This window comes from Bos mutus, chromosome 13 (genome assembly GCF_027580195.1).
Source record: "Bos mutus isolate GX-2022 chromosome 13, NWIPB_WYAK_1.1, whole genome shotgun sequence".
Classification (NCBI taxonomy): domain Eukaryota; kingdom Metazoa; phylum Chordata; class Mammalia; order Artiodactyla; family Bovidae; genus Bos; species Bos mutus.
The window spans coordinates 66052927-66068537 of NC_091629.1; the positions used below are offsets into that span (position 1 = coordinate 66052927).

At 38.3% G+C, this 15611-nt stretch overlaps 1 protein-coding gene across 1 annotated transcript in view; it reads left to right on the forward strand.

Moving 5' to 3' along the window:
- The window catches only part of ITGA8 (integrin subunit alpha 8), a 188970-nt gene that overhangs the window by 31218 nt on the left and 142141 nt on the right, over positions 1-15611 (forward strand). Inside the window, exons 4-9 of the mRNA XM_005910374.3 lie at positions 286-409; positions 6173-6234; positions 7715-7760; positions 11013-11138; positions 12550-12594; positions 15511-15554. Coding sequence (XP_005910436.2) covers positions 286-409; positions 6173-6234; positions 7715-7760; positions 11013-11138; positions 12550-12594; positions 15511-15554 — 447 coding nt within the window. The remainder of the gene's footprint in view (positions 1-285; positions 410-6172; positions 6235-7714; positions 7761-11012; positions 11139-12549; positions 12595-15510; positions 15555-15611) is intronic.

Consider the following 15611-nt stretch of genomic DNA (forward strand, 5'->3'; position numbering starts at 1 on the left):
CCTTTCATAAATATTTACTTTTGTCAGGCTACTTTTATTTGATTTAAAATCCTGTGGGACAAAAATCTCATTCTTTTGTATATGTTTAATTTGTTCCAATTCTATGGTGTATTAGTTGAGAAATTGACTTAGGAAGTTTAATTAATTCTGACTACCAAGGTACTCATTAGCATACTGGAGGCCAGTTAAGTCATCTAATAATTTAGCATTGTTTGTTACAAATTTAGGTCCATAGTATGTGGAATCTACATAAAAAAAATATTTATTGTCTTTGATGTTTCACAGGCTTGTGCTCCGTTATATCACTGGAGAACTCTTAAACCAGCACCAGAAAAGGACCCAGTTGGCACTTGCTATGTAGCCATTCAGAATTTCAGTGCATATGCTGAGTACTCTCCTTGTCGGAACAGTAAGTTATTTTTATTCTTGAAACTGAACTTAGCTCACTAGTTTTTCTGCAGTAGCCAATGCAGGTGATCCCTAAACACCACTGCCAAGGGAAAAAAGCATTGGCATAAAAGACTGACAGTCTTACAGGAGGCCTTGCTGCGACATGGGAACCAGAACATGGAATCCTGCTGATCCTCTTCTGTATTTTAGAAAATTTCTGTTTCTAATTATTCTGCAGTCAAATTGATTGGCTCCTTATTTTAGGCCTTAAGCTCTCCGTCTTTATTCAAAACTCACTCTGCATTTGAAAAATACTAACTGTCCACTTGCTAATTGCAGGAATGGTGTTAGTTAGCATGTTGACCTAGAGGCACGTGAACAGGTCTCCATCTGGCCTGTGTTCTCACTGGCTGTTGTGTTCTTTGGCATCTGTGTACTCTGGTTGTCAGCATGATATACCTTCCTTCTTTATGTGTTTAATCCCATTTTTCAAAATATTCTGTACATTTGGAGTCCGTGTCTCATCTGGCAGTTCTGGGAATCTCCTGGTGAAGTATCCTTTAAAGCAAGCCTGTAAGCGCCATCTTCGGAGCACCGCTGTTCAACCACTTCTTTTGGGAATATCACACAAGGACCTTGGGACAGCACTCTGGATTCATGGATCTACTCAGAGTCCTTTTGTGAATGCTTCCACTTTCCTGTCATGTAGAGCATTGGGGTTTATCCGCAAGAAACCAGTGCATTTTTATTCTTATTCTTGATAATTCACAAGACCATGTTAGAGAAACAAATGGCATTGAAAAGAACGTTCTGATGACTGATTTCAGGATATTGATTAAAAAAAAACTCAACCCAAATTAGATTCCCAAAACTATAAGTAAAGTTTACCTATTTCATGTGAATATTTTTAAATTTCAAGATTAATTTAGCCAGATAATGAGCAAATTGATATCAGAGATCAAACAGTGAAGTAAAGAATGGATCAGGGATATTAGAAGGTTCTTAAAGAGGCCTCTAAAATGTAGAGATCAAAAGGTCTGGGAATGAAATAGTTAATTCTGGGGGCTTGTGGATTTTGGTAAGGATTTTGGTAAGAAGATTATAACTTCCTGTTTTAAAATACTGAAATAAACCAGGCACTTTCTCACATCTTGGCAAGTGTCAGCTGAATTGAATAATCAGTCAACTCAGAATTTTACTTTGAATGGCTTTAAAAGAGGTATTGCTCACAGGTAATAGACTCAATGATATCTATAGGTAATGAATTCAATGATGTCTGTGGTCTCAATGCTGAGCACTAATTAGTCTATTATTAAGGGAATAAAGCAGAGAACGAGAGAAAGCAAATCTCTGCCTTCAAAAAACATATTCTAGTTCAGAAGAGAGATAGCATATGTGTAATTAAGTAAGCTCAGGTCCAGCAATTCAACTTCTAGGTATTTATCCAAAAGAAATGAAATCACTGTCTTGAAAGGGTATCTGTACCCACATGTCCATTGCAGCATTATTTACAATTGCCAAGACATGGAAACCACCAAAGTTGTCATCAGTAGATGAGTGGATAAAGGAAATGTGGAATAGAAATTGGATATAGATATATACACAATGGAATATTATTCAGCCATAAAAAAAAATAATAAAATCTTGCCATTGACAACAACATGCATGGGCATTACACTCAGTGAAATAAGTCAGATAGAAAAAGAAAAACATTCTGTTGATATCATATGCAGAATCTTAAAAAAAAACATAAACTCAGAAAAAGAGTACATCTGTGGTGGTTGACAAGGTCGGGGTGTGGGCTAAACGGGTGAAGGTGGTCACAAAGCACAAACTTCCAGTTACAGGATATATCCTGGATGTAACTATAGTTAATGATCCCACATTGTACAGTTGAAAGTTGCTATGAGAGCAGATCTTAAGAGCTTTATAAAACTGTATGTGGTGGTGGATGTTAACTGCATTTACCACAGTAATCATTTCACAGTATATCCATATTATTGTTGTTGGACACTTTGGACTGATGTTATGTTAAATCAATTATATCTCAACAAAAAATTTTAAAAATGTTTCTAATAAAACGTCAGGTAGTGAAAACTGCTACAGAGAAAAATATAGCAAAGCAAGAGAGTAGGGAGGGACATGCCTGGGTGGGGAGAGGAGCCTGTTTGGACAGGATGGTGGGAAGGGCTTCTCTTAGCAGTTGTGACAGCAGGAAAGCAGGGGCTTTCCAAGCACAGGCAACAGTCATTAAGAGGGATGTTTCGTGTCACGTTCCACTCAAGGTGTTGTGCCCCTGGGTTCAATAAGAGGTCACTGTAGTAAGTCCCCTACATATGAACCTTCAAGTTGCAAACTTCCTAAAATGTGAATGTGGGTTCGCACGTCCAGTCACGTAAGTTAGGTCACACGTCTGGCATGCATTGGCACATGCACGCATGCTCTGCAAGTGGCTGTGCTTTTGTGTACTTTACTGTACAGTACAGTGCCTTTATTTCGAGCCCAGGATGTCTGGAAGCAAGTGTAAAAGCAGTGATGATGTAGCTGGTACTACTGCATTGTTAGATTAAAAATGTTTGATTTTTTGTGGGTTTTTTTTTATGTGTTATTTGTGTGAAAATTTTATAAACCTATGACGGTGCAGTATTACATAGCCGATTGTCTTAGTTCAGTATCTAGGCTGTCTTAGTTCAGTATCTAGGCTGTCTTTGTTGGACTTACATCTTACAAACAAATTGGGCTTACCAACACTGAGAACTGAACTTGTTGGATGTTCAGTTAAGTACAGTACAGTAAGTACAGTAAGTTAGGGGACTTACTGTATTATTATGCTTAAGGTGAAAGTCAGATAGAGCAATAACTTCTGAATTTATTCATACAATTAATGATAGAACTTAGATTCAAACCTGAACTCGTTTCATCAATTTTTACACCCATCCATATCATATTTATCATGATTTACTAAAAATACCTCCCCATAGCAGTAAACTCTTATGGCTGAAATGACAAGTTCATCCTTTGCATGCCTCCTGCCTCGATGACATATCTTATTCCAACCACCATCAAGGATGACTGTTTAGAAAACTTGTTACTGCTTCTTGTTCTGTCTTTTATCTGACTGCCCACGTGATGGGAAAGCTCAGATTAAAATACTGCACAAGACATCTAAACTTGTGGGATAAGAGTTTCAGAGGGAGTTTGAATTATTATCTAAAAATTTAAATTATAGTATGCTTGCATTTTGAATTACATGGGTACATTATGTTGCCAATTTATTTAGCACTTACTTTCCTAAAGAAAAGAATAGCTTGACAAAAGTAGTAGTGAAGTTTATGTTGAATTGAAGAATAACCAAACAAATGGCCAGGAATTCTTTCCTCTCTAGCACACAGCTCCAGTGTTCAACTCTCTCTTACTGGGAGTACTTCCTCTTCAAAGGCACTCAAGGAGCCTACTTCCTGTGTTCTCTGAGGAGTTCACAGTTCATTAACACAAAGCAGCTTGTTCATGAGTGTGTGGTCAGTATCACAGAACAGAAATATTACTTTCAAAAGAGGATTCCAAGAAGCCACTCATGTTCATTTCACACCACAAAGCCCGTTACTGACACTTTGAGCATTTTGGGTGGTATTCCGCTCATTCATATTAATGACATGCCTGTCACTTTACGGTCATTCATAATTCAGGTGGCGAGAGTTTACACACACCCTTCCAATCTCCTTGGAAAGCAAACACATGAGAGCATCATTCCCTGAACTCCTGAGTTTACTCTGGGACATAATTGTCAAGTTCACAGATGCTCTGAAGTTCTGGGAAGAAAGATTCCTTCAGCTCTCATAAACTATAATTCTAAGAGAAAAACTTACTTTACAAAGGAAATAACCTCCCATTTCTATCATAATCACCACTTCAGCGTTTGAAGTTAGTTATTTTCTTAATGGATTTTGTGAAAAATTTTTCTTTTTTCAATTTTTTTAGTTTCCTGTTTTGAAGCCAAGTGATTTCAAAGAATGGTCCTGTTTCTTCCTTTCTGAATAATTTACAATATTGAAAAAGTCAGAGTTGATTTTCAAAAGGATTTCTAAAAAGGTTTATGCATTAAAATGTATTTCTTAAATAGAGTCAAGATTACACATGTGTGTTTACATAATCGTATATCATGTATTCATCTATATTTCTGAGTACATACAAGTATTTACATGGACTTCTAGAAGAATGGTACCTGGACATTTGAGGTTATACAGATGAGACTTTAAGGAACTCTGCGACATTCATAATTATGAACCAGAAATATAGTTATAAAATAAAATATATTGTAAGGTACTGTGCAGTAAACATCTGTTATAAGGATAGATCTGTTAACTGTTTTCACCAGAAAAAACAAACAAAAAAGCAATAGCTGTTTGGCAGGGGGTGCACAGGAACCTTTTGGAGGTAATGAATATGTTTATTCCCTTGATTGTGGTAGTGGTATCATGCTATCAGGCATGTGTCTAAACTCATCAAAATGTACACATTAAGATGTGCATTTTTGTATATTAAATATACCTCAGCAAAGCTGGAAAAATAGAACTTAGCCTAAAAGAGCCCACAAAACATCAATTGACATTTGAATTAAAAACAGATCACACACAAAAAAAGCACAATAGAGTATATGAGGTAAAAAGTATTTTAAAATATAAAGGGAGCATCTGGAAAGAATGGCTGATGACAGTGCTAAAATTAGCTAAGAACTAACCAAAGAAAAGAAAAAACAGAAGACATTCTAGGAAAAGCTGCAAAGGCCAGATCCATTTCAGAAATCGTCTGCAACAAGCACATGTCCAGCCTATAAATTCTTCCTGTGATGATATGCATTTCCTTTCCTGCCCTCTTATTTTAGTTTCCATTCAGGAGTATCCTTGATAAGAAAGGGGTAATTATTTTCATGTTTGAATCTAACAGGATAATAACTGAGATTCCTTCCACTGAACTGTATTTTGGTTTTAAGTGCTTGAGAAATTGTAGATGGTCTTTTAAAATGCGATTGACAAGTAGTACATTCTTCATTCTGATGTCCCAGGATTCTAATATGCTTGGAATCCACATGTTGACCTGCTTATGGTTTAAAAAGCTGTGTAATAAAATCCAATTGTACATTCACTTAGTGAATTGCATTGCAGAGAGTGTAAAATAAGCCATTGCTAGAGAGTGCTCTCTTTTGTGAACCCTAGTGTCCCTGTGAGATGCCTTGTAATCAGAAATGCAATGTCCAAATTTACCTAATGATAATAGAATAATTTGAAGTTCATTTTGTATAAGAGATCATGAAAATTAAAACTCTCATCAGTGCTCCTGGCAGAAAGTATCTACCCACATGAGCCAGTTTAGCTCTCTTTTTCTTGTAGTATTGCTTCAGTCAGAACACATGGGTGCCCTAGAAATACATTACTGCCATTTGGGAAACTTGGAACATAATTGAGAGAGGGACATACTATTTCTTCAAATAAACATGAGTTGTAAAACCTAGTATCATAACTTTGAGGAACATTATTCCTATTGATCTTAGTATAAAATGACAGTGCCATTTGGGATAAGAAAACAGATTGAACTCTGTAAGAAATTACTTAGAATAAATTTTTAAAATAAGTAATAGAACACTTACATTTTAAATTTAGAAGTCTATAGGGAAAACAAGAGCGTATCCTTGTTATTAAAAATATAAAATATATTAAAATTTAATTATTAAAAATATATCTTGGGAATGATAGCATTATATATTTGTATCTTTTGATCATTCCAGGCAATGCTGATCCTGAAGGCCAGGGTTACTGCCAAGCAGGATTTAGTCTGGATTTTTATAAGGTAAATTCTTTTGGTCTTATAGCTTCTAAAATTTATTTTATCTGTTTGATTTTTTTTTTAATCCCCTGCCTCTCATTCCCACTTCTATCTACCCCCTAATAACTGCCACCATCAAAGGAACATTTAGGTATATAGCTAACCTGTTTTGGCAATTTCTTTAAATTTTTTTGTTTGTAATAATCTATGCATGTGATAATCTGTTAATAGAAAAGAAATACACAGGTTGAAAAACAACACCCTGTTTTTAAATGAAAATCACAAAAACTTAGTAAAGAAATATGTTTCTAAAAAGATCACAAGAATCTATAATTTTTATCTCAGCTGTAATTGGATGATTAGATTTCACATTACTGTTAAAATTCACATATCCTTTCACAAAATTAAAAACAGAGATATCTAGTAAGAATATTGGAGGCAAAGATGCCGTGGTTTTGAAAAAAATATAAATCTCAACATCTAAAATCTTACTTTCTTTGTCTTGTGTGTTTTTCCCCACTGAAAGTTAAGGATGCAGGATATGGAAGGTGGGGTGATAAGTAAAACGGAAAATTTTTATCTGGAGTTCTGACAGTCTCTCTTGGGGAAGGATGGGTCAATGGCACCCCACTCCAGTACTCTTGCCTGGAGGATCCCATGGATGGAGGAGCCTGGAAGGCTGCAGTCCATGACGTCGCTAAGAGTCGGACACAACTGAGTGACTTCACTTTCACTTTTTCACTTTCCTGCATTGGAGAAGGAAATGGCAACCCACTCCAGTGTTCTTGCCTGGAGAATCCCAGGGGCAGGAGAGCCTGGTGGGCTGACGTCTATGGGGTCACACAGAGTCGGACACGACTGAAGTGACTTAGCAGCAGCAGCACCAGGGAAAGATAGGCATTACTGTGACCTTGAAATAAACAGGAACCAATTTTTCTTTTCATTGCTATAGTCTAGAAAGACCATGTCTGCAGAACTGTGCATCATGAAACATGTAGATCTTTTGCTTACCTGAAAGTGTTAGTTGCTCAGTCGTGTCCGACTCTTGTAACCCCATGGACTGTAACCCGCCAGACTCCTCTGTCCATGGAATTCTCCAGGCAAGAATACTGGAGTGGGTTATCACTTCCTTCTCCAGGGGATCTTTCCAACCCAGGAATCGTACCCAGGTCTTCCACATTGCAGGAAGATTTTTTACCATCTGAGACACCAGGAAAGCCCTTTGCTTACCTGAGGCAGTGCCAAAAGCCTGAATATACATATTCTCAGGGGAGAAAGTTTTACTTACCTAATTGAATCTAATTAAAATTATTTAATGTGATAACACATAAATAACAAAGCTATAAAAGGAAAGAAAATGACTTGCATGACTCAGATATGAGGGCCTCTTTTAAAAATTACTTTATATATGCAAATTGTCTGGGCAATGCTTATGAACAGTGATTTATCACCCTTTAAAAAAAATCTCAGTTTTTCAATTGTTGTTGCTGTTTCTGTTTTGTAGAATGGAGATCTTATAGTTGGAGGCCCTGGAAGTTTTTATTGGCAAGGTATGTCCTGTTAGCAGAGAAGAAATCTCCTTGGTTGTTTCTAACAAGGAAATGAAACAGAAGTAACATCAAGTGCTGACTTTTTATTATGTTAATTTTATCTCCAAATTGTTAGTTTCTCCAGTGAAGGAAACATCATTTCATTTTGCATTGATACTTTGTGATATAAATGATACTTTACAGTACTGTGACAACTACATTCCTTTATTCATCAAATGCATATTGAGGCCATGCCAGACTTTGTGCTGGATGCTGAGGATACAGTAATGAGTAGGAACTTGCAGAGGTTACCATCTGGAACTTTTTGGCCAGCCTAATACTTGAGAAACTCCAGGCACGAGACTAGCAAGGAAAGGTATGTCAAGACAGGGCTGTGAGAGCATAGGAGGCTTCTCTGGGGTGGTCCCATGCAGGGGTGTCTTCTGAATGCTGGCTGACAGATGAAATATAACCTGTGCTCTGCAGTGAAAGCACCAAGTCCTAACCACTGGACGACCAGAGAAGTCCCATGAATATGTTTCTGTCTTTTGTAACTGAATAGGTGTAGGTGGATCCCAGTCCCTGAGATGGAGAACACTGGAAGACGGAAGACGATGGGTTGGGAGGGAGCTGGGGAAGGCAGATGATGAGTTTGCTTTTGGTTATGTTGAATATGAACATGTTTGAGATGTCCAAGACTTTTCATGTAAGTATTTAGATGTGTGAGCTTAAACTCAGAGAAGATAGCTAGGCTAAAATAAGAACTAGCATGCTGGTGATAGCTGAAGCCAGGAATGTGAATGGGATGCCTAAGGAGAGATTACAGAGAATACAGACAATTTTGGCTGTCAAGTTTAGAATAAAGATAGAGTAGAATATGAGAGAGATGAATAGTTGAGTGAAGTGTTTTGTTGTTTTTTAATGGAAGACACCTGATAGTGTTTAAAAAGCCAATGTGAAAGATACAGGTGAGATCAATTTACGGTAAAATTTTACATGAAATTACTGTACTGTTTAGCTTAATTCGTAAGTATACAGACATGAACATCAAAGAATTAACCTTTGAAGTCTTTAAACATTATTTTGTAAACCGGAAAGTAATATACTTTGTGCAGTGGTTGAATAAAATGTGTGTATTTGAAAAGATTTTGTTCTTAATCACTTGATTAATTTCACATAATTCTTTCTTTACATTGAAAAAAGGATATGATCCCAATGATAGGCTGAAAATCAGCCATACCAAGGGCACAGGGATTTGTCTGAGACAGATACTTTAAATTTTTACTCAGTCTTAAGATTATATCTATAGAAGCAACTAAAGGAAATAAACAGTGTGTTCATGGAAAGAGGGAGAGGGTATTCAACTTTTACCCACAGAAAATTGGCACATTCTACAGACATTGTTCAGAAACGCATGTGTAAATACAATCATCTTAATATAAGAGCAGTCATTTCAGTCACGGCCACTTGGAGATAGTCATGGCCTGGTTTAACAGTTTTATTCTTTTGGAACTTCAAACAGAAAGACTGTGGGAATGGGTGAATTCCCAAGGAATAATTTGGCTTTAAATTTAATATTCAGTGTTAGTCTCTTGAAAGCAGTCCTCCAGTTTTCTCCCAAAGAACATGAGATCACACTTTTTCCTTAGATGTCCATAATAAATATGGGAATGCATAAAAGTTTTAGTGGAACATTGCTGGCCGTCTTTTTGATTCATGTCTATCTCAATACAATCGTGTTTCAAGACTTCTTATAGTGAATTTATTTGGGGAGATTAGCCAGTGTTCTTATCATATCAGTGTTGGTGGCCATGGATTCTCTTTTTGCTAAAACTCTGTATCTCACTGGGCCTCCCTGCTTTCCATTGTCTTACTTTTATGTTTTGTGCTTATATTTTAGCATAAAGTGTGAATGACTTAGAGATTATGTAATTTCTTCCTTTAGCTTAAGCTGATATGTTTTACAATCTATTAACTTAGTAAGTGATTTACAGCTAATACATCTGTACTCTGAGAGAACACAAAAAGTATTACTAGAAGGTCAAAAAGGACCTTGTTTGTAACGCAGAATATTCCAACAGCAAAACCACATGACCTTCGTGAATGTACTCAAGCTCTTTCCAGAGGTCCCCAACATTTTTTATGCCAAGGACCGGTTTCATGGAAGACAATTTTCCCACAGACTGGGGGTGGGGGATGGTTTCAGGATGATTTAAGCACAATAGAGTTCACACTCTTAGGAGAATCTAATGCCACCACTGATCTGACAGGAGGCAGAGCTCAATTGGTAATGTGAGCTATGGAGAGCAGCTATGAATACAGATGAAGCTTCACTTGATATCCTGCCTCTTACCTCGGGCTCAGAGACTCCTACTTTAGGTCAGAGTTGCCCCATCTGTAACAAGATATATTTTGGCTAGATGATCTCAAAGCTAGAGGATGTTTCCTATAGCCAGAACAGTCAAGAATAAAAATTTAGTCACGTAAATTTTGCCTACAGGTGTCTTCACTCTTAGATATGGTTATCATTTGGATGTGGAAGAAGTATGTAAAGGCAGGAGAAAACAGATACAGTTAAAGGGTACAGGATTAACAGATGCAGACTACTATATGTGAAAAAAATAAGTAACAAGAATATACTGGATAGCACAGGGAATTATACCCATTATCTTGTACTGATCTCTGAAATATTGAATCACTATGCTGCATGCCTGTAACTAACATAGTATTGTAAATCAACTATATTTTGATAGAAAGAAGGGGAAGGTGAGATGAATCGGGAGATTAGGATTGACATACATACTCTACCATGTGTAAAACAGATAGCTAGTGGGAAGCTGCGGGTAGCACAGGAAGCTCAGCTCAGTGCTGTGATGACCTAGAGGTGGGGGATGGTGGGGGTGGGGTGGGAAGGAGGTCCTAGAGGGGAGGGGATATTTGTATACACATAGCTGATTCACCTCATTGTACAGCAGAAACTAACACAACATTGAAAGCAATTATACTCCAAGAAGAAAACAGAAAAAAAATGTTATGTAAAAAAATTACATAGTTCATCTTTGGTTCTTCTGTCAGCATGGAAAGCTCTAAGCAACTGCTAGTGACTTTACCTTGCAATTCTAGAGCAAGGCAGGGAAATTCACTGTCAAAAATGCAAAGCAATCTCATGATCATTTTCAAGAGCATGAGTGTTGTTCAAATGCCTTGTGTCTGCGTGGGGAGGGCCTGACTCGCACATTCATTCAATTAACCTATTAATCTGTTCGAGCACAGGTCAGGTGATCACGGCCAGTATTGCAGATATCATTGCAAACTACTCATTCAAGGATATCCTAAGGAAATTGGCTGGAGAAAAGCAGACAGAAGTGGCTCCAGCTTCCTACGATGACAGTTACCTTGGTGAGATGCATTGCTTGAGATATTTGTGATTTCTCAAAAGACAAGCATATGAAATGTTGAGGCAAATTTTATTCCTCACTCATTTGATAATATATGGCACCTTACGGAAATTTTCTTACTAGCTTCAAGTGGACTCTTAACTTTCTTGTCTTTTGATTCAGCTGTTACATATAATCGACATAGTTTGATAGCTATTTTCTAGGCTCCCTGACAGTCTATTGTACATAAAATATTTTGCCAGTTGTAGATATTGTGTATCAGTGAGGATGCCCTGTGCTACCTGGGCAAAATGATGGTAGTCTTTTCCAGTTTCTAGAAAGAACAGAAAACTTTCCAGTTGCTGAAATGTTCTCAAAATGTGCAGCCACACAATGCCATTTCATCACTATTGTTTCTTTGGTATTGTAGTGGCATTTTGACTCCTAATGAACTTTAAAAAAGTGTAGTTCTCTTTTATCACCTTACCTCATTTTAGAGCCAAGTAAAATTCGTGGGGAATGATCATCGAAGGTTCAAGTACAAATTGACACTTGCTGTGGGTACTTGTCATCTACCTCTGCAAGGCTTAAATCATGTGCTGCTGCAGTTGCTGACCTTCAACACCCCCCTGAAAGGAGTTCAGGGTGGAGAGCAGAAATGAGGCACTCTATACTCTGGGAAAACTGGCAGAACAAGTCTTCAGATAATTAGATATTCTCAGGAGATGATTTTATGAGCCCCAGTTCCTGTATCTCCTCACATCTAGAAAAGCACAAAATTCCTTCATGGTGACGACTGCTCCTTTTGACTAGCAGAAACCTTCAGTGAAAAATTATGTGCTTGACTGCATATACTCCCCCTTCACCAAAATCACCTATATACTGACCTTCCTTCCTAGCTCTTTGGAGCAGTTGCTCAGAGCTATCTGAAATGCTGTCTCCTGAGCTATAGTCCTCATTTTGCCCCAGATAAAACTTAATTTGCAACTCTCACATTGTGCATTTTTCTTAGGTCAGCAAAGGTATTAAGAAGTAGGCCTTGTTGGTGATCAGAAATAGCAAAACCGGAGCGTAAGAGTTAACCTTTTAGAGTAATGATATCTGATTATGATGAATCAGCAGCTCTTGAAATGCAAAGACCACCATTCACACGTAAAGATGGGCAATGGAGCGTTCCTACTTCTAAAAGGGACCTCAAAATCCAATCATGTAGCCACACTCAGAAGGCGCAGATCTATTATACTTCTAAGATTTAGTGTACATCTTGGCTTGATTAGTTTTTCTCTTTATAGAATTCTAGACTTTTATATTACAGTATTTGTCAGGATTTCTGCACAGAGTAGTGCTATGATAGTTCCTTCATGTTTCTAGATTATGGATCATTTGTAAAGGCATCAAACGTCTGATTCTCTTGTCTCTTTTCTTTAAAACAGGATATTCAGTTGCTGCTGGGGAATTTACTGGGGACTCTCAGCAAGGTGAGAGACATGGTTGAAATCAAGCCATCTGTAAAACATGGGAAAAGTAGAGTAACCTGAAAAAGCTCTTTTAGGAATGTGATTTTTAAATGATTCTGAAACTTTTAATCAACATTACATTTAAATAACTTTATAGCATCGTAGCCATATGAGGCTGCAGGCTCCAAAGTTCCTAGTATGATGGTTGATTTCTATTTTTTTTTCCCCAAACTTATTTATTTTTTATTGAAGGAAAATTACTTCACAATACATTTCTGTTTTTTAACAAAATTCTGAATGTTTATGGGATGTGAGAAGCAGTGGTTGCCATGTATCTCAGATGGCATAATCACCCTTCATCTTTATTATTTGACAGGTCTGATCCTGAAATAAGTCAACTCCATTTTCTCTGACCATGGTGTCTTTAGGTGCCCATAGTAAACATCCATACATGTATCTATGCTTGTACCCATGAAGCTGGAATGTAGCGTAAGACCTATAATCTCTACGCAACACTCAACATCACTATTTGAATGGCTTTTGCAAACTTACTGTGCTTATACCTGAACTCCTGATCATTCCATTTAAATGTGCTCTCCCTTCCATCAGCTCCATCTCAGTTAGTGACAATACCATCCTCCAAGCTGCTCAAGCAAAATACCTTGCAAGTCAGCCTTGGATTGTGCTCTTTCCTCCACTCCCTACCCTTATCCAATCCATGAGCCAATTCTGCTAACTAAATTCAAAAGACAGCCAGAATCTGACTCTCACTTCCTCCACAGCTACCAGTCTCAGGTCTCCATCAATACGTTTGCAGTAGCTTCCTAACTGGTCTCCCTGCTCTCATCTTTGCCCTCCCGTAGTCTAGATCCAGTAGGCAACTGGTCCTTTAGGAACAGAAGTCACATTGTGTTACTTCTTTGCTCAATGAGTCCCCAGTTCATTCAGTGTGAATCCTGAGTCTTCACAATGACCTGAAAGACTCCGTTCATGACAGCCCATTTACTTTAACCTCATCTCCTTTTGGGCTTCCCTCGTGGCTCAGAGGTTAAAGTGTCTGCCTGCAATGTGGGATACCTGGGTTTGATCCCTGGGTTAGGAAGATTCTCTGGAGAAGGAAATGGCAACCCACTCCAATATTCTTGCCTGGAGAATCCCATGGACGGAGGAGCCTGGTGGGCTACAGTCCACAGGGTTGCAAAGAGTCGGACACGACTGAGCGACTTCACTTTCACTTTTTTTCCTTGTCCTTTACTCCTCACCCCAGCCATCCTGCCCTCCTTGCTGTTCTTTGAATTCTCCAGATACACGTCTACCTCAGGGCCTTTGCACGTGCTGTTCCTTCTGATTAGAATGTATGTCTCCCAGATCTCCATAATATTTTACTCCCTCACTTTCTTCAGTTTTCACTAACCTGTCATCTTCTTGCCAAGACCTCCCCAACCACCAGGTAAATCATAATTCCTTCCTCCTCCCAATTTGAGCACCCCCAGTACCATTTTACCTGCTTAGTTCTTCTACTGTATACTCATCCCCTTCTAACATGACATTTAATGGACTCTACTTTTCAAATTAACTGCCTCTTCCAGCTCAAGTATAAACTTCATGAGAGTAGAGAATTTTGTCTTCATTCCCTGCTGTAGCCTATGGTTGCCTGTCAGTGTTGATTGAATGAGTGAATTTATTGATACTACTTAAAAGTCCAACATCTAAACCCAAATGAATCTTCTCTGATTATTAACACTCCAAAAGCATGAATGCCCAACTCTGCTAGAGTTTAGTATGTGGGGTAGAATTAATGCTAGAATTTGTGCTATATATTTAGGAGCAGGTTTGAGGAAAGGGAAATTTGAATGGAAGGGGACTTTTTTCCCAGGCTCCCTTCCTTTAAATTAAACTAACATTTTAACCCCAAAGGATAGTTTAGATTTGTAGAACTGAAAACTGGAAAGATCTTTGATAATCAATCAGTTCCAACTCCTGTCTTTTGTAGGTGACTGGAAGAAGTTAGGTTCAAGGATTGATCCTGGGTTTATAGAAGACCCAAGGACTAAAACCACTGCTTTCAGAATCTAGAGCCATATCATTGTGTGTTGGAACATGCGGCCCCCTTTTCACCAGAGTTGCTTCTTCTATCTCTATTGTCAAAGCTTCCTTCTTTGCATACTCTTGGCTATGAGCATGCCCTAGAATTCTGTTCCAGGGCAGCCAGGCTCAATCATTTATGATATGAGGTTTTTCCTTAGGTAACTGAAATTGCTTGAACACTGTCCCTTAGTGGGACTGCTGCTGCTGCTAAGTCGCTTCAGTTGTGTCCGACTCTGTGCGACCCCATAGACGGCAGCCCACCAGGCTCCCCCGTCCCTGGGATTCTCCAGGCAAGAACACTGGAGTGGGTTGCCATTTCCTTCTCCAATGCATGAAAGTGAAAAGTGAAAGTGAAGTTGCTCAGTCATGTCCAACTCTTAGTGACCCCATGGACTGCAGCCTACCAGGCTCCTCCGCCCATGGGATTCTCCAGGCAAGAGTACTGGAGTGGGGTGCCATTGCCTTCTCCGCTTAGTGGGACAGGAGATGTTATTTTGTACACTGCCACGGGAGACTAGTTCAGAAGACAGTGAAAGCTGGAGAAACCAAAGTAAGAGGTTTAACTGACAAATCACACACACATCTGAGAAGGCAGGCTTATGTTCTAGAGGCTGAAACGCATGGAGGCTCTGGTGGAGGCAGGTGATTCTAGAAGTACAACTTTTGAGTCCCCTGTTTTCTTTTTCTGTAGCAGAGGCAAAAGCCAATGCAAAACTGTAACTTCAAACTTCCGGCTGTCTACGTGATCCATGATAGTTACTTATTCAAAAAGTACCATCTTTAGCTGATTTGTTGAATAGCTTTAAAGTAGACTGTGTAATTTACCTTCTAAATGACTTTTCATCACAGAATTGGTTGCTGGAGTTCCAAGAGGCGCACAGAATTTTGGATATGTGAGTACTAAGAATGTTTATAGGATATTTTGCATATGTGCAAAGAATCATTTTTTT